We start from the raw sequence: 20,502 nt of genomic DNA, 5'->3' as shown, positions 1-20,502 counted from the left end.
TTACTCTGGAAGAAATAACCAGTGCTCTGAAAGACCTTCCATTAGGTAAAACACCTGGCCCCGACGGGCTCCCGGTTTCGTTATATCGCACCTTTCTGCATCAACTGCAACCATATCTCTTACGCCTCTTCAACTCGTTCACGGAATTAGTCGGGCCTTCTCCGGACATGGCGATGGCCGAAATTGCCCTCATCCCAAAACCTGGGAAGGACCACACACTCTGCTCCTCCTACCATCCTATTGCCCTGCTTAATATGGATCTTAAGCTTTACACCAAAATCCTTGCCAAACGGCTCAGCCTTCACTTACTCAATCTCATTGAACCGGACCAGGTGGGGTTTATCCACAAACGCCAGGGGGCAGACAATGTGCGCCGAGTAGCCCATCTTGTTGAGAAGGCTGAACACTGGAGGATACCGGCCTGCCTGCTCTCTCTAGATGCTGAAAAAGCGTTTGATCGGGTGGACTGGATATTTCTTTGTGCAGTTCTACGGAAAGTGGGTCTGGGTCCTCTGATGACAGCGCGTATTATGGCTCCCTATATCTCGCCGCTAGCCAGAGTACGAGTTAATGGTCAGCTTATGCAGCCTTTCACCATCTGCAGGGGCACCCGGCAGGGTTGTCCCCTGTCGCCCCTATTGTTTGTCCTTGTGGTGGAACCTCTCGCCATTATGGTGTGCCGGCCCCATGATATTCGTGGTATTTCTCTTGGAGGCGTCGAACATAAGATTGCCCTATTTGCAGACAATTTACTTCTTACTTTATCCGATCCATTGCGCTCACTTCCGGCGGTACATACGCTGCTCCAAACCTACGAGCAAGCCACAGGGCTTAAAATTAACCACACAAAATCATGGGTTCTTAATATTACGGTCCCGGATGAGGAGATTACGACTCTGCAGACTCTCGTTCCTTATCAATGGGCGACCAGGTCTGTAAGGTATCTTGGTCTCAACTTAACGCCGGATTTAGCCACCTGGTCGCAAGCTAATTGGCAGGAATATAAAAACTCAGTCATTGCTGATTTACGCATGTGGAAAGCCCTGCCGCTCTCCTGGTTAGGCCACCTCAACACAGTTAAAATGTCCATACTACCGAAGATCCTTTACCTTTTTCAAACTTTACCGACGCCCATTCCAGAACACCAAATCTAGGGGCTGCAATGCGAACTGACCGCATTCATCTGGGGCGGTAAGAAACCACGTTTTTCTAGTAAAATCTTAATGCTCCCCCGGGATAGGGGCGGACTCTCTTGACCCAATCTGATAGAATATTATTGGGCGTCCCACCTCCGCTTTATTCTGGAGTGGGGAGCGTGGGAGAGCGAAAAAGTGTGGTTTCATATGGATCGGGCGGTCACTTGTCGCCCGCTTTGGGATCATGCTTGGCTGCCTCGGGAGGCGCGTCATCGTAGCGCCTACATGGCAGTCCCTACTAAAATGGTACTCGGGATTTGGGATAAAGTGGCAGTCCGCAGCGGCCTCACCTCTAGGGGCTAGTTTCTCACATATACTAAGTGGTCCAGCGCTCACAGCGTTTGGACTCTCATCCATATCAGCAGCGGTGGCAGTCCCTTTCTGGTTATGAGGTTACCCCTTCTCAGTGGGCGCGGCTCTGGGATGACATCCCCAAAACTTTTCATAGCATCCCCCAGCAGGAGTCTGCCTACAAAGTAATGACTCAATGGTATTATACCCCCGCTCGACTTCAAAAAATGTTTCCTAATGCGTCCCCCCTATGTTGGCGCTGTACTCAAGCATTGGGGGATTTCATACACATTTGGTGGACGTGCCCTCTCCGGACTACCTATTGGAAAGAGGTCCTCAGCCATATTAAACGAGTGCTAGGATATCCACTGCCTGAGGACCCGCTCACAATCATTCTGGGCCTTAGGCCAGTGAACCTGAGAGCTATGACATGCCGTGATCGACATCTCAGCCTCCATATGCTGGGTGCTGCAAAACAAACTGTTGCCCTCTATTGGAAGAAAGCAGAAACGCCTTCCATAAACGTGTGGTTCACCCGCTTATGGCATGTTGTGGCAATGGAGTTGCTCACGGCGCGTCTTCAATTCCAGGATACTAAATTCCGGAAGCTTTGGAAGCCTTTGATTGACCACTTGGGGCGACTGGAAAACGTTAGATTACAGCCACCAAGACTCCGAGCCCTACAGTTGTTTGACGATGTAGAACCATACAGACTGTTTACACCGCATATCACTCTCAGACACTCTTCCTGACTTGGACAACCTTGCCTCCGACGCTTAAACCATTGTCGCCGCCCTTAGCCTTACTACGCATGCTGCCAGAGATGGTGCCTGGTTTAGCCAGAGCGGCACTCTCTGGTAATGCGGTGGGTCTATATAGAGGTAGTAGGGAGTTACAACCTTCCCCCCCGCCGCATTCGCTCACCCTTCCCCACTATCCCCTTCTTGCCCTCCCCTCCTCCTCATTGGTTGGTTCCTCTTTGTTAATCTTCGATTCATGATGTACAGCAAATAGATATAGCAACGCCATAACGACGCAGCGCAGATGTGCTTCATAGCGCCGGGGTCCTGGGGCGCTGGCACGTGGCCTGGGGCCCTAGGGAGTTTGTCCCGGTCTCTAGGCTGTCGGCGCTCTGGGTTGACGGTGTTTGACATCTTTGCGTTCACCTTTTCCCTTTACTTACGTCGTGGTTGCCTTAACTGAGTTCTGGCGTATCATCTGTCATTCAAAGCCCGCAGGGTTAGCTGGACATGAGATAAGGTATGGCCCTGGGAATTTTTTACGCTGCCTGACTCGGTATTGCCGTGATCCGTCTACAGGTTGTTGTATCATGTAATGCACTATGTGTTATTTACAAATGCTAATAAACTAATAAATTGTTTGTAGCTCAAACGGATCAAAAGTTAATAAAAAATGTGACTTGTGTAAAGACGGTATGTGTTCATTACCCCTTTGAGCAATGATGCTCGTGAATAATTTTAAGTCTATATTCAACAGAGAAATGGGTCTGTATGAGCTGCATTGCGTTTTGTCTTTGCCCGGTTTCATTAGAACTATTATGGAGGCTGCGAGCATCGGGCTGGGATCGCCACCCTGTTCCGAGAAAGAGTTAGTCTCGTCAGGATTGGTGCCACTATTGGACAGAAGGTCTTATAAAATGGCTGCCGAGTACCCGTCTGGTCCGATGGCTGATATGACCTCTTCTATGCGGAAGCCCCTGTCAAGGGACTCCGCCTCTTTCTGTTCTTTAACAGAAAGATTTATTTATGTGGCCACTATGAGCAAGAGAGTCAAATGTTCTGTTTATGAATTCTTTCCACTACCACAAGATACAACTATATATGTTGTTTTACTAGCTGAATATACACAAATCCTCATGTGCAATCAATGACAAACTGGCCAGTAGGGCACCACAACTACTAACGGAAGACATAACATTACATTCAGTAAATGATGATCAAACATACCAGCATTTATTGAGACTTTAAAAACAAATCTGCATGCTTCAGACACAAGAGGGCTAGTCTGATATACATAGGAAATGGATCACATTGTGAATGTCGATAGTCTCTGGGACCAGCTTCACAAGCAATACGTAATTTCACATCTGGTGTTTTATTTTGATTGGCTCTGCTAATAAAAGTGGGCGGAGTAATATTAATCATGATATTATTGATTGTTTTTTTTTTTTAAATGACTCCTACTTCTACTGAGTAGACCACAGAGATGTTTAAGTGTGAATCAAAGAAATGAAGAAGAGGGGTTTAACAATGACACAAAAGAATGCGCGAGAACTAAGCTGAACACCAGTACCAGAAAAAAAGTCACATTTCACCTGAGTTTTTCAGGTGAGAAACCATGATCTATAAGAAATGCACCAAGAACAGCATTCGTCCTGTAACCATTCACATAAGAATAATGCAATTAGTATACAATGGTCTGAAAAACGGAGCTAGAAGCATTAAAAATGGAGTAGCCGAATAAGCATGTGTTTATGCTTGAGGGCCAGATCCATAGACATTTACACTCTTAACACACACTATATTCAAACTGCAGTTCATTAAGTATTACAATGATATTGTTAAGATTCTACTATGCATAATACAAAATGGTGGCAAAAGATTGTCCCCCATGGCAATCATAACACAAGATGGGGCGACGTGATTCTTATCTAGTTTATGATGTCAAATACAACACAGGCCTTGCTATATGTTAACATGATCATTATTTGTGCTTTGGACTGTATGATTTAAGGCCTTCAAAAAACAACTTGCTTATTTTGTTAGAAGAGCCGTTCAAATTGGGCAAAATAATAAAAAAATTGCACAGTTGTCTTGTTTTCTTAGTATCACGTTACCAGACCTAAGAAAATAAAATTTCCATTCTAAGAAACTGTCTTGCAACCACATTAGCTGAAATATGCCTGCAAGGAGAAAGAACCTTTAAGTTTCTTCTTGAAGGAAAGAAGACATATGTCCTATAATCTGAGCAGGAATATTGTTCGGTTTCCTGTAGAGCAAATCAAGAGAGGAGTGTGAGCTGGCACCTCCTTGCTCCAGAGAGCCCCATGTACAATCAAAGGTGTGTGAGATACCGGTGAGTGAGAGACTTATGAACTGGTTGCTGGAGAAATGCTGAAACATGAAACTCTGACTTCAGGCCTAATGGCATAATACGGTCTGCAGGTCAGAGTAATACTGCTATGCAGTTAGACGTAGAATGAGGCTAACAGGCTATGGATTTGTGATTAACTATGACTGGGGCACAATTCACTGGCACCTGAATGTGTGCTGAGCTACCCATAAGATTCAGAATCCGTATCATTCACATCATGCGTGTAATAATCATTAGTATAAAATGCTGATATCCCTCTGCTCTCATTTCAGGGTTCAGGGCGGGGCTTTATTGCATCACCTGCAGAGAAGAGATTCTGGGACAGGTTTTTTCTGGCTCCTTACATTCTTGTCGATAACAGCATAACTCTGCGGAAATGGTGAGACAACTGCTAGTTTTCCTTTTCTCTGAAAATACAGCAGCTTCCTTTTGGGGCTTGGAAAATCCACAGTGTGTAACCCCAATAACACCCTAAACAACAGTCTGGTGTCTCCGTTTGGAGTCCAGAAAACTGAGAATTTCGAGCACAGAGACACGTGGAATGTTAGAATGGCTCAGAGCAGATACTGGTCCAGACAACTCATAAAAGCCTTGGGAGACACAGAAAGAAATCATATGTGTGTATTTGTGCATCCCTGTGCTTGCATATTAAATTCAGACCTATTGGCTTTGACAGTGCGTGGGCTGATGGATAGGTTAGTGAGTGTATTCCTAGACCAATATAAAAATGTTAAAAGAAAAATCAATGAAAACCTTTGCCACAGTGATAAGACTTAAAAATGTAGTAACAGAGCACAGGACGAAAAAGAACTAATGCAAGCTACAGTAGATAGCTGCATGAATGGAGGATTACCTGGATGGAAAAGGCTTGTTGGTGGGTTGAGAACTTAAAGGATGGATGAATGAGTGAGTGAGTGCATGACTGATGCAATAATTCATGCACCCATTAATGCAAACCCATTTCATCCATTGACACTTTCGCACATTACTTTATTCAACTATCCGCGCACACAAAAATAAACTTACTACTCAATGCAGCAAGTGCACAGTAACATTATTTGATAGAATGAAATAAAATGAACAGCCCCATACCATACCTGTACTTTGAAGATGAGTGAAAAAAACATGAATAATTAATACAATTTACACTAATGTAACTACACCACTCAACACATCTCAGAATTCTCAGATATCAATAGTGTGCGTACATCTTTTCAAGAATCTTTTACTCAGACCTTGGATATAATTTCACCTTTTAGATCTAATCGCTGTAATTCCACTAGACCTCATGCTCCTTGGTCCACGGAGGAACTTAAGCAGGATAAATTAACGTGCAGCAATCTGGAGAGGAGATGGAGTATCTCCAAAGCTCCCTTTGACAAACGACCTACATATCAGCTCTATGCAGCTACTACAATAAATTTAGAGCCACTCATGAGTCTCACCTCCTCAGCAGAACTGACAGTTCTGGCAATTCCACCAAAGAACTCTTTAAACTCCTTAATGAGTTCACGCAGGTAATGGCCTGTATTTCTCTCACTCCAGTCTCACAGGAATTGTGCAATGTCTTGGCTAATCATTTTGAGGACAAAATTGAGAATATCTACAGGAACCTCCACAAATGCCCCTCTCCTACTGACTTTTTGGCTACCACTTCTTCTATTTATAATCCTTCTAATACTTAGAGCAAATTGAATCAATCACTCCGGAATTAGTTTCAGACATGATGAGGAAGGTCATGTCAGGTTCTCCTTCTGACCCCTTCTCCTCCACACATAATGTTGGCACTTGCTAATTCTTTACTCCCCGCCAGTACAACACTGTTTAACCTTTCCCTTGACACCGCCATTTTACTTCAGGCATGGAGGATAGAGGATGTTATACCCATCTTGAAAAAACCTAAAGTGGACCCTCTAAATCCTGCAATTTACAGGCCCATTTCTATTCTCCTTTACCCTAGTAAGATCCTGGAAAGCTTAGTTAGCCAACAACTCACCCGGTATCTGAAATCTAATACTCTTCTAGAACCCTCACAATCTGGGTTCAGAGCTTCACATAGTACCAAAACAGCCCTGATGGGGGTTCTTGACACCATAAGACTCTCCCTTGATGAGGCTGTCCAGCCATGCTGGTGCTGCTTGATCTCTCAGCTGCCTTCCACACCATCTTACACTCCATCATGATTGAAAGACTTTCTGAGATTAGTGTCGGAGGTAAAGTCCTCGGCTGGCTTCAAAGCTTCCTCAGCAATCATACTTAGACTATCAATCTAGGTCCCTTTAAACCTTGGGTCGTGTCACTGGGTAGAGGAGTTCCTCAGGGCTCTTCATTAAGCCTTGTACTTTTTAACATCTATGTGGCACCTCTGGCTCAAGTAGTAAGGTCTAGTGGTTTTGGTGTCATCTCATATGCAGATGACACACACTTGATCATCTCCATGGGCCCAAACCTTGACTCCATTCAACCGAAATTCAAGGAATGCGGTGGCCAACCGAATTAACACTTCCCGCAACCCAAAAAGGTTGTCAAAAACCTAGACATCGTAATTGATGACAGCTTCATAATGAGAGAGCAAGTAAAATCTACATGCAGCACCTGTTTCGGGATAATGTGCATGTTGAGAAGAGTATTTCAATGGATGCCTCTCCACATAAGAAAGACTCTCATGCAGGCTCTTGTGGTTAGCCACTTAGATTATGGAAATGCCCTAATGGCAGTTGTTAATGATTCTCTCCTGTCAAGACTACAAGTAGTTCAAAACACAGCGGCCCGTCTTGTCCTCAAGCTCCCACCACGTACCTCTTCAGAACTGACTCTTAGATCATTGCACAGGCTTCCTATTAGGGAGCGAGATATTTTTAAGCTTCTGTGCTTGGTACACAGATCTCTTTCAGGTAAAGCGCCGGCATATCTTCAGAAACAAGCTCTCAATTTATCGGCTCACCAGAAATTTGAGCTCCAAGGATCAATTCTTGCTGTGCCCACATCGTATTCGTACTGTCAGATGCGGCGGTTGATCTCTTTCATACCTGGGTCCTTTTCATTGGAACAGGCTCCCATTTCCTATTCGAGTTTGTTCTGATTTTGTCCGTTTCAAAACAGCTACTTAAAACCTGGCTCTTTTTTTACCACATTTCTACTCTTTCTCTCTCCTCTGGGTCTGCGCTTCAGCAGCGTGATACCCCTGTGGGGGTGATTTGCTGCGCTACATTAAGTTTTGATAACATAACCTAACACCAGTTAAAGGAACAATATGTGCAACGGCATAGCTGGATAAAAAAAAGATCTCCAATTTCGAATACATAATACGTTTTCCTAGATTGTAGTGAGCACCATAATGCAATGGCCAACTATATAATTTTAAGAATATATCAAGGCCTGGGAATTGGGAAATTACAGTCAATGTTGTTTGGGTGTTCGACCTTTGAAGCCTAGATCTGGCATATGTAACCTATAAAGAAAATGACACTATAATTTCTATGTCTCACAAGTACATGAAATATACGTTATGTACAAGATAGCTTTTGGTAATTTTTGCACCATTGTTGTGGTCTATAAACATCATTGTATTTTACCGAGAATCTGTGAATGAGCCTGTATGGCAGAAACCCGTTATTCAGAATCTTCCTTTCCCTGACTTCACAGTGCTTCTTCTAGGTGGCCGCGTTACACCACATTTACTTCTAAACAGAGGCATCTCGCCTATCTTGGAGTGAATCATTAATATTCATGAGTTGGGTTTGGCCGGCCTGATATATGCAGTACTGCAGAAAAGACCATTTACAGTGCAACATATTTTATGTGCTCTGTATTGAACATATGCTTCAATTCAAACAACTACCACATCTAATTGTGCCTGGGGAGGTGGACTATCCACCGTATAAAAGAGATCAGTTAACCTCACAACAGAACAAAGGGGAGGTGGGGGTCGCTATGTCTGAAAGGCATACATCAGAAGCAGTAACATGGCACATTCTTTCCATCATCTGTGGGGGTGGCTCTGTCTGAAAGGCATACATAAGAGACAATAACATGGCACATTCTTTTCATCTTCTGTGGGGGTCGCTATGCCCAAAAGGCATACATAAGAAACAGTAACATGGCACTTTCATTTAATCTTATGTGGGGCACGCTATGCCCGAAAGGCATAAATAAGAAGCAGTAACATGACACATTCTTTTCATCTTCTGTGGGGGTCGCTATGCCCAAAAGGCATACATAAGAAGCAGTAACATGGCACATTCTTTTCATCTACTGTGGGTGTCGCTATGCCTGAAAGGCATACATAAGAAGCAGTAACATGGCACATTCTTTTCATCATCTGCGGGGGTCGCTCTGTCCAAAAGGCATACATCAGAAGCAGTAACATGGCACATTCATTTCATCATCTGTGGGGGTTGCTATGTCTGAAAGGCATACGTAAGAAACAGTAACATGGCACATTCTTTCCGTCATCTGTGGGTGTCGCTATATCTGAAAGGCATACATAAGAAGCAGTAACATGGCACATTCTTTCCATCATCTGTGGGGGTCGCTATATCTGAAAGGCATACATAAGAAGCAGTAACATGGCACATTCATTCCATCATCTGTGGGGGTCGCTATGCCTATAAGGCATACATAAGAAGCAGTAACATGGCACATTCTTTTCATCTTCTGTGGGGGTGGCTCTGTCTGAAAGGCATACATAAGAAGCAGTAACATGGCACATCTTTCCATCTTCTGTGGGGGTCGGTATTCCCGAAAGGCATACATAAGAAGCAGTAACATGGCACATTCTTTCCATCTTCTGTGGGGGTTGCTCTGTCCGAAAGGCATACATAAGAAGCAGTAACATGGCACATTCTTTCCATCATCTGTGGGGGTCGCTATGCCTATAAGGCATACATAAGAAGCAGTAACATGGCACATTCTTTCCATCATCTGTGGGGGTCGCTATGCCTATAAGGCAAACATAAGAAGCAGTAACATGGCACATTCTTTCCATCATCTGTGGGGGTCGCTATATCTGAAAGGCATACATAAGAAGCAGTAACATGGCACATTCTTTCCATCATCTATGGGGGTCACTATGCCTGAAAGGCATACATAAGAAGCAGTAACATGGCACATTCTTTTCATCATCTGTGGGGGTCGCTCTGTCCGAAAGGCATACATAAGAAGCAGTAACATGGCACATTCTTTCCATCATCTGTGGGGGTCGCTATGCCTATAAGACATACATAAGAAGCAGTAACATGGAACATTCTTTCCATCTTCTGTAGGGGTCGCTTTGCCCGAAAGGCATACATAAGAAGCAGTAACATGGCACATTCTTTTCATCACCTGTGGGGGTCGCTCTGTCCGAAAGGCATACATAAGAAGCAGTAACATGGCACATTCTTTCCATCATCTGTGGGGGTCGCTATGCCTATAAGGCATACATAAGAAGCAGTAACATGGCACATTCTTTCCATCTTCTGTGGGTGTCGCTCTGTCCAAAAGGCATACATAAGAAGCAGTAACATGGCACATTCTTTCCATCATCTGTGGGGGTCGCTATACCTGAAAGGCATACATAAGAAACAGTAACATGGCACATTCTTTCCATCATCTATGGGGGTCACTATGCCTGAAAGGCATACATAAGAAGCAGTAACATGGCACATTCTTTTCATCATCTGTGGGGGTCGCTCTGTCCCAAAGGCATACATCAGAAGCAGTAACATGGCACATTCATTCCATCATCTGTGGGGGTCGCTATATCTGAAAGGCATACATAAGAAGCAGTAACATGGCACATTCTTTCCATCATCTGTGGGGGTCGCTATATCTGAAAGGCATACATAAGAAGCAGCAACATGGCACATTCTTTCTATCATCTATGGGGGTCACTATGCCTGAAAGGAATACATAAGAAGCAGTAACATGGCACATTCTTTCCATCTTCTGGGGGGGCGGTATTCCCGAAAGGCATACATAAGAAGCAGTAACATGGCACATTCTTTTCATCATCTGTGGGGGTCGCTCTGTCCCAAAGGCATACATAAGAAGCAGTAACATGGCACATTCTTTCTATCATCTATGGGGGTCACTATGCCTGAAAGGAATACATAAGAAGCAGTAACATGGCACATTCTTTCCATCTTCTGGGGGGGCGGTATTCCCGAAAGGCATACATAAGAAGCAGTAACATGGCACATTCTTTTCATCATCTGTGGGGGTCGCTCTGTCCCAAAGGCATACATAAGAAGCAGTAACATGGCACATTCTTTCCATCTTCTGTGGGGGTCGCTCTGTCTGAAAGGCATACTTAAGAAGCACATGGCACGTTCTTTCTACCTTCTGTGCCCATGGGATGTGGTTTGTTGCGGTCAAACATCAACAACATTTCTGGAGTGAGAAATACCTACAGGTCAGTTTTACCACATGCATATTAATTAAGTTAATATTATGCAAGCATAATGTAAGTATATATCTGGGTGGTGTGCCAATATTTTAATAAAAGGATTGAAGGGCGTAAAAATAAGTATGTAATAATATGGAGCTTTCAATATTAAACTACTAAATCCACAAGACCAATGTTATTCTTGGTCTCCTGCACAAGCTGACCAAGAAACTTCAGTGGGTCCTAAATGCTGCTGCTCATTTGATTTAAGGCATCCGATGGTGGATGCCTATCTCTCATCATCTGCGTGAGCTTCATTGACTACCAGTTAAAAATAGGATTCTTTTTAAGGCCCTTACCATTATACATTAGGCGCTTTATTAGAGGTAACCCCAATATCTGATCAAAGAACTAGGCACTATCTGTTCTCCAGACCCTTGCGCGCGGCATCTGCTATGCTAGTCACTGTGCTCTCTCTACCACAAATATGGGCGAGAACGTTTCACTTCCAAGGAGTGTTACCAGAAGTTTCTCGACTCATTTTTCTATATTGCCAGTCTGGGTCGATTCCGGAAAGGACCGCAATCCTCAAGTTATTGCATCGGGAATGCACCTCAAGGTGCTCAGCCTTGTCCTGCAAAACCTGCAGCACTCTTCCCATATGCTTGTGCTCAGTGTCCATTGCTGTCTGTTCTTCCTCTACCTCTGTGACCCGGCGTTCCGTCATGTCCAACCTTTCTGCATGTTTATCCATTCGTTCAGACATTCTATCCATCCTGTACGAGAGGGAGTGATGTTTAGAGAGACTGCTCTGTAAGCCTTTTTCCATGGCAACCAGCATGGTACGAATGTCACCATCTGCATCCTCTTGCGTCTGGTCCTGCGTGTTGTCCCCGTCGTCTGTGGCATTTTGCCACACCTTCGTTTTCCTTTGATCGAATGTGATTTTAGGCTGTGTCTTGTCAACTCTGCCCATCGTGGCCAGTCCGCAGCAATGACCAGGACCTATATCCACTAGACACCCAGGTAAGCAGCCACCAGCGAGTGCAACTCTTCAAGGTACGGCCAGTGCCTCCAACCGCAACCACCGTCCAATGTATTGACCAGAACAAGCTTGCAGCGCAGCCGCCCCGCAGGCGCACCTCCTCTCAGAGGGCCAGCCGCAGGCCACCTCGCTGAGGCTGCCTATCAATCCTCACGACCTCCACGGCCACTTAGGCGATCCGAGCAGATCAAACGCACTGGGGGTTGAACTCCAGCTCCTGCGTGTGCCCCCAGTTAGTCTCCACAGCAAGCGTCCCTTCACTGTGCCTCAACCAGGGAGTTTACCTCTCCAGGTGCCTTCCTCACAGTCCCACACAGCAGGGAGTCCACTGCGGGAGCACGAACCCGGCCCCCACCAGGATGAACAATATAGAGCTCTCCCTTTGCCAGTAGCACCAGTTTACCTCCCGTGCGTCCCCGGTATCACAGCACGCTTCACAAGATGGCGCCGCAATCACCAAGTCTCTCGCCCAAGTGTTGTACAGGCAGCCGGTCCCCTCCGGACATCCGCTCACCGCCACCTGTCACTAGCGCCAGCGAGAACAGGGGTGCTTACTGCACATCTCCACTCTCTTGGGCCAGTAGTGCCCCCAGACAAGTAGATCTCTATGTCGCCCCAAGAGCTGTGCTATTCCTCAGGCAGTCCTTAGCACTCGCAGGCAGGAAAATGGCCGGTCGCACCAGTCGCTCCCTCACCACGATCGCTGGCCGTCCACTGTACTCACTGCACCCAGGGTGTCTGCGCCGCTCTCGCTCTGCAGCCACTCGCACCAGGGGGCTGCCAGTGTGTAGTGTTTCCGTGGTCCCACCCGGTAGCAATGCGTCCGCAGGGTCGGGAGGCCGCCCCACTTCTATCACAACAGGCCAAGGATCGCAGCTCTGTGTGGAGCCTCAGCAGGCCGCGTCAGCTTGCACGGTAGTACGAGGGAGCCCAGGGACCGGAGTCAGCTTGTTACACTCCCGAGCCCCTCCAGTATAGGTGGCAGCCCAAGTCCAGTCTATTTCATTGTGCAGATGCCGGATACATACAGGATCACGTGATGGCGTCGCGAAGCGCTCAGCTCAAGCGGCCATCTTCGTTGCGAGCAAGCTCCTCCCCCCCATTACGGCCTTTTTAGGTAAGAATATTTTGTATTCTGGAACTTTCATGTTCCATCACACAATCACAATCATAGGTCCAGTTCGTATGAAATTTTCTTTGAACAGAATCTTATTACAGGGCAGAAAAAGCACAGTAAGTATTGGCTCAACATTCCCAACAAAGGACGGCTTCAGGCTGAAAAAAAACAAGCAGTATTGTCTTAACATCCTGTGATTCGGAGGAAATGACCTAAAAATAGAGACAGCATACTAAAGTAGCACAGAAGCACACATACACTTTCTCTTTCGCACGTGCAACTGCAGAGAAAGCTGGAACTAACTTGCTGCGCCCTACATGCACTACTGTACCGGAAGCAGGCGCATGTGAAATACACGCTTCCGGTGTCCAATACGCTTTGCAGAAAAAAAATCACAGCAACAACGCCGTCAGAAAACAGCATTCAGAGGAAAAATATGGTTAATCACATTAGCCGTTGATGAGAGATTTTAATCATTGCATTTTCAGTTAATGTGAGTAAAAAATACGTGATATGAAAGTGATTCTAAATCAGTCTGTCAGAATTCAATTAGGAATCCTGTGCGACTTTGAAACAGATTTAAAAGAATATTAAATAGAAGCCATCACTTACTTATTCTCGAAATAATGTTTTGTGTGTGTTACAGAAAGTTGCAAAAAGTGTGGATGCAGCAAAATGGCATACTACAGGATTAGAACACCAATTCGGGAGGTGTGCATAATATCCCACAGCGATATTTGCAACTAAGCAACAAATACCACACCACCCAATGGCAATCCTGCAAAAATGCAAAGCATGGCAAGGGGGGACCCCTAACCCTCCAAGGGGCCCCCAACCCTTCTAGGAAGCCAGATTGGGTCCAAGGCCAAGGAATATATGTGGTTGTCATGACTGTGTTTAACCAGGACTATATGTACAACCATGACTGTGTGCAGCTATTGGATTAAACTATTTGTACCGCTGACATTTTTAGGCACTGGGTCCTGGGTAGAGGGTACCAGGTACATAAAACAGTGAGAGTGCCCAGGTGGGCCGAGAGCCATTATGTGGTGGAAGCTGCAGAGGAGAAGACAAGACCATGATGGATTCCGAGAGAGCTCCTTTGGATGTGGCAGCCGGTGGATCAAGGTGGAGAAGAGTGAGCAATTACTGGGGGACAGAAATTGGCCTTAAACCTCCCGAAGGAACAGGATAGGCATGTTCAGGGCTACAATATCACGCTGTGTGCAGCTATGTCCTGGAAAGACCAAGGAGTGATCAGGAATATTGTGTAAGCTAAGCTTCTCTAACAAGTAGCTCTTGAGCTACTGGTAGCCCTCCAGCTACCTGTGAGTAGTTCTTCTGTGTGCAGCCAAGCCCAGCCCACTTATTCTGAAGCTTTGCATGACTGAAATTATATATTTACTACAACATTGAGAGAAAAATGTTTACATTTCCAAAAATATATTTAAAGTTGGTATCTAAGAGATAAATCAAGTAGCACTGGGGCACTTATTACTAGCATAATTACCTTGGTGTCAAAAGCATTTAAGCTATACCAGCAAATTCTAAATCAACAAATCCTTTTTATACTACTGCTGTCAATTCTGCCAGGTGTTCATTGCTGGTAATCTTGCATATGGTGGCCCCGCTAATATAATCCTGTCTGATTTGCTCATTAATACAGCACTAATAATATTAGTAGCTCGGGATGATTTTCGTCAATGATAAGTAGCTCCAATTATAGAAAAAGTTGGAGTCACTTGGCAGTGCAGATAAAACTCGGTCTACTTGGGCTACTCGTTCTGCGGGCATATGGCTAACAAATGATGGAAAAAGAAAAATTTGTTAGACCTTCATGTTGGTTCGTGTTAGAACGAAAAGCAGCAGGGCGAAGCAGTACTGAAGGCTGGTGGGAAGCAGGATTTGACTCTGGGAGAGAGGACATCTCTATGCTCTCCTAATGCACTGGGAGTGGAAATTGCAAAGCGGCCAGCAAGTAAGAGGAGTGGAAAGCAAACTTGAAAGGATCACTAACAGAATGGAAAGTGTAGGGAAAGACCAAGATGGGATAAAGAGCAGATTTAAAATGATTGTAGTCAAGCTAAACAAGACGGCATCTACTAAGGAGAGCCTTTAGAATTTCAAACCAACTGTGGTAGAGAGTGCCATACTACTGGACTCCAGTACTGAGCACCGGCATAACTTGTGTAGGGGATCACTGATGAGGGTGTTGAGTCCTGCAGCCCTTGCAAGATGAACCGTGCATTGTTCTTGGGGACCTGTTGAATTTAGAGGCTGTAATGAGCCATCGGGTTGTGGTTGATACCACTGGATTGCCCTGGAGATCTGGAGAAAACTTTGCTGATGTAGGAGGTCCTGCCCTGGTAACACTCCAGAATGTGGATTGAACAAGCAAGGTACTAAGGACAACAATTAAAAAAAAGCGATATTAAGTGGCGCACATCTTCTAATCTTCCCTGCTCTTAAGTGCCCAGGAAGCATGCTCTTATGGAAGTCAAACATAAGCTGGCAGCGAAGGGCAATATGGCATCAGTTGACTTCCCTGTAAGACTGAGAGTTAACTATGGGAAAACACATTTACATTTACGCAAGTGAGCGCTGGCAGGAAATTTGTAGAAAACTTTCCAGCGCAAGCCGCAAGAGTGAAATGCAATTGAACTGCACTGCGATCGATCAGATGGGACGCTTTGTGGTCGGGTCTGGCTTTATATCATCAAGGCGGGGTTCTACTCTGGAAGGGACTCAATTGTTTGGAGAAGAGCTCAGTTCTGAAGTGGATAATGTTATTTCTGGGTATATCACCTCTTCCCCTACTTCTGGGCCATTCTGCCTACTGTGTTGAAATTTGGGTGGTGGCTGAGCTTGGTTTATTCGTTGATACCGAGTATTTCTAACTGATTTTCGGCAACCTCCCATACTGGTTTTTCTTTCTGAGGGACTATACACTGAGAACCTGCTCCTGGTCCCCTGTTGTGACTTTAATAAAAAATGGTTATTTCATATTAAACTATTGGCCTATCATTAGCACAGCATATAGTTTTATTCCATGTTTTTTTGCACGCACATTTCAAAAAGTTTGCACCACTTCCTTATAAGGTTTCAGCAGATTTTTCTCTTTTTGTCAGTGGTACTTTTAGTGATATTTCCATTTAGGCCTAAAGACCCATTACCAACATAGTGATAATACAGTGCTACTTTGCAATTTATGTTATCCTTTCTGGATCCATTTGCTAAAGCACTATCCAGTAAATAAAAGCCTAAAGAAATGTGATAATCGTTCTTACCATGTTGTGCAGGTGAAGTAACGTAACTATAGTCATCTCTTTCATATGATGTGTTGTGGAGCACGGGTTCTCTCAGTCGATAGTCTTCATCTTGGAGAGTTGTTATCAGATTCTGAGTTCTGTCATGAGGAGTCGGGGGTTTGGAAGAAGGAACTTGGGTCTTTTGTCCGTATGTCTCATGTATTGGAGTTGGGTGTGCACAATCCACTGCACTGCTTGTATTAATGGAGGTAGGAGTAGGGCTACTCACTGACGCTTGCATATATGTTTGGCTGTCTGTAGTCACTGATGCCTGGTTTCTTGTAGGCATGGTAGAGTTAGAAGTGAAAGGATGCACTGATGTTCCCATAACTTGATTCCTACTGTCTAGAGTAGGGCTACTCACTGACGCTTGCATATATGTTTGGCTGTCTGTAGTCACTGATGCCTGGTTTCTTGTAGGCATGGTAGAGTTAGAAGTGGAAGGATGCACTGATGTTCCCATTACTTGATTGCTACTGTCTAGAGTAGGGCTACTCACTGACGCTTGCATATATGTGTGGCTGTCTGTAGTCACTGATACCTGGTTTCTTGTAGGCATGGTAGAGTTAGAAGTGGAAGGATGCACTGATGTTCCCATAACTTGATTCCTACTGTCTAGAGAGCTGGCATGAGGTGCTGTTGCCAGATGCTTGGGAAATGCAGTCAGAGGAGAAGAAGCTTCCAATGGTGCCCTCCCAGCTGGTTTGATGTTGCTTGGTGAGGTGCTACTAGAGGTTGCAGCCATATTCTTTGTGTCTGTTATCGGTGTAGTTGAAGAATCCAGTGAAGATGCTACAGATGTTTCGCTGTCGCCAAGCGTGCTGCTACTAGAAGCAGTAGCCAAGTACTTTGCATGTGTTGCCAATGGAAGTGAAGAATCCAGTGATGCGCTCACAGCTGGTTTGATGTTGCTTGTCGAGCTGCTACTAGAGGTTGCAGCCATATTCTTTGTGTCTGTTATCGGTGTAGTTGAAGAATCCAGTGAAGATGGTACAGATGTTTCGCTGTCGCCAAGCAAGCTGCTACAAGAAGTAGTAGCCAAGTACTTTGTATGTGTTGCCAATGGAAGTGAAGAATCCAGTGATGCGCTCACAGCTGGTTTGCAGTTTCTCGGTGAGGTGCTACTAGAGATAGTAGCCATGTACTTTGTATCTGTTAGCAGTGGAGATGGAGAATCCAGCGAAGACCTTACAGATGTTTTAGCAGGTGATTCTTTAGTTGAGAATGTTGTGCATTCAGTGAGAGGAGGGAAAGCATTCACTAATGCCTTCACAAGTGGCTTGCAGTCATCTGTTGAACTTCTATCATGTGCTGTTGCTGTGTCCGTCGAGTACACTGTCTGGAGCGAAGAAGCCTCTGCTGGTGCTCGTGCAGATGACCTATCAGGTGCTTTCAATGGGTACTTCCTGTACTTTGACCGAGAAGAGGAAGCTTTCAATGATGCCCTCACTGACGGCATGCTGTCGTATACAGAGGTTCTACTGAGACCTGTACCTGGGTTCATCGTGTATGTCGGCAGAGGAGTAGAAGCAGCCAGTGATGGCTTCACAGATGGTTTGCTGCCTCCTGGAGAGACACTGCCAGAGGCTGTAGCAATGCCCTTTGCATTTGTTGGGAGTGGAGGGGAAGCTTTCAATGACATCCACCGAGACGGTTTGCTGTGGTCTGGTGAGCTTTTATCAAGGGCTGCTGTAGCGGGGTACTTTGTGGGAGGAGAGGACGCATCAACTGATGTCTTCACGGGTGATTTGCTGTCATTTACTGAGTTGCTTTCAGGTGTTGGCACAGGATGCGTCATGCATGTTGCCTCGGGAGACGGTGGTTTCGCTGGAAAGTGGGGTTTCTTCGTTGCCAGAGATTGCTGCTCTGCTATATGGTTTGTTGTGATGATTTTAGACCGGGAAGCAAGTGGTTTCAGTAACTGTTCTACATCAGGTTTATCTGTTGGTTTGATCGAAGTACAAGGCGTTGGTTTAAGAGATGTTGAGATGGATAGAATGGGCGGTATAGGTGGACTTGCTGATGTTATATCATTTGATTTTTCCGCTGGATGTGTCTCGCTAAGATAGGAAGGGTGAGTTGTGTTGGTCGCTGCAGGGCACGGGTGTGGGCTCGTGGACTTTGGTGAATGGGTTTTGCCCCTCCACTCCTCCCTCGAAGATGGCGCCGTGCTCTTGCTAGTAGTTCTGCATGGAGAAATGACAGGCTCCACTGCACCTTGGCCATTGGATCGATCCGCCTCTGGAGTCTGGGGAGGAGATTCTCTTTTTTCATTATGTTTTTCTTCAGAAGATCGCAGATGCCCTGGAAAAAAAGTTTTGCATATGAATTAGACTGAAGGCTATTGTTTCATTGCTCATCCACGTGCACGCCATATACTGCGTTTTAAATAATTAACAAACAAACTAAATGTGTACTAGAGCCACCTGATTGCCAAAGATGTATTTCTATTCCCATTGACCAAGCTCAAAGACAGTCAGTAAAACTGACTGGGGTGAAATTAATACTTTAATTTTACCAAAATTGCTAAAACCATTAGATTAACCTTTAAATGTTATGTTTTTACGTTCCAAGAGAGAGGTATTCGGTACAGACTTGGAGGTAAATGAAACATGAGAGTAGGAGGAGCAAAGGCAAAAGAAAGTCAAAAAGGAAGAACTCAAAGGCACAATGTCTGGGTGGCAAGAATGGAGAAGAGGCATTGGCAACGCCAATAGGTCTCACCATTCCATTCGAGATCTGGTTTTCTCAATGTTTTTTAGCTATGTTGTACAACTTTTGTTCAAAAGGATTATTATATTATAATATGATTGTACAACTTTTGTATAGTATGGCCTCCCATTGTATACTATGGTATGGGATGGGATGGGATGGCATTGTATAGTATAGTATGGTATGGTATGGCCTATCATTGAATAGTATGGTAGGGTATGTCATTGTATGGTATGGTCTGGTACGACCTGTCAGTGTATGGTATTGTATGCCACCATATGATATGCCACTGTATGGTATGGTATGGCCTATCATTGAATAGTATGGTAGGGTATGTCATTGTATGGTATGGCATCATATTGTGAAGTATTGTATGGTATGGCCTGTTGTATACTATGGTACGACCTCTCATTGTATTGTATGGTCTGGTACGGCCTGTCAGTGTATAGCATGGTATGGAGTCATATTGTAGGATCATTCATTGTATAGTATGGTATGGTACTGCCTGTCATTTTATAGTATGGTATGATATGGCCTATCATTGTATTGTATGATATGGTTTGACATGGCCTGTCATTGTATGGTATGGTATGGCATGGAATGCTATGGCCTGTCTTGTATACCATGGTATGGCATGGCCTCTCATTGTATAGTATGGTAGGGCCTGTCATTATATAGAATGATATGCCCTGTCACTGAATGATATGGTATGTCCTGTCATTATATTGTATGGTACTGCGCATCATTATATGTTGTATGGCACGATAGGGCCTGCCATTGTATAGTATGCGATAATATGGCATTACAGTATTCTTCACCTACACTACCAACACATACAAACTACATGGCAACATTAGATATTGTATGGTATGGCATGGTATGGCCTGTCACTGTATAGTATGGTATGGTATGATATTGTATGTTTTTTCATTATATAGTATGGTATGGTACAGCCTGTTGTATAGAAGGTATGATATGGCTTGTCATTGTATTGTATGGTATGGTTTGGCATGGCCTGTCATTGTATAATATGTAATGGCCTGTCATTGTATGGTATGGTACGGCCTGTCATTATGTAGTATGGGATGACCTGTCAATGTATATGTAAACTGGTATGGTACAGCCGGTCATTTTATGATATGGCATGATATGGTATGTCATTATTTAGTATGGTATAGCCTCTTATTGTATGGTAGGGTATGGCCTGTCATTTTATAGTATGGTATAGCATGGTGTGTCCTGTCATTGTATAGCTGGTATGGTATAGCCTGTCAATTTTTGATATGGTATTGCATGTCATTGTAGAGTATGGTATGGCATGGAATGGCCTGCCATTGTATAGTATTGGATGG

The 20,502-nt window shown here is 44.7% G+C and overlaps 1 protein-coding gene across 8 annotated transcripts in view; it reads right to left on the bottom strand.

The window, feature by feature from the left end:
- Positions 1–20,502, bottom strand: part of LOC146854273 (uncharacterized) — a 471,193-nt gene that overhangs the window by 294,696 nt on the left and 155,995 nt on the right. For all 8 annotated transcript variants that reach the window (XR_014981190.1, XR_014981192.1, XR_014981191.1 and 5 more), the window contains one exon: positions 16,418–18,742. Coding sequence is in view for 4 of the 8 variants with exons in the window: in XM_085652053.1 (XP_085508179.1) it covers positions 16,418–18,742 (2,325 nt within the window). In the remaining 4 variants the exon portion in view is untranslated. The remainder of the gene's footprint in view (positions 1–16,417; positions 18,743–20,502) is intronic.

This window comes from Triturus cristatus, chromosome 4_1 (genome assembly GCF_964204655.1).
Source record: "Triturus cristatus chromosome 4_1, aTriCri1.1, whole genome shotgun sequence".
Lineage (NCBI taxonomy): Eukaryota > Metazoa > Chordata > Amphibia > Caudata > Salamandridae > Triturus > Triturus cristatus.
The sequence above is the reverse complement of the archived record's forward strand: the minus strand, read 5'-3'. Positions and strand labels throughout refer to the sequence as shown.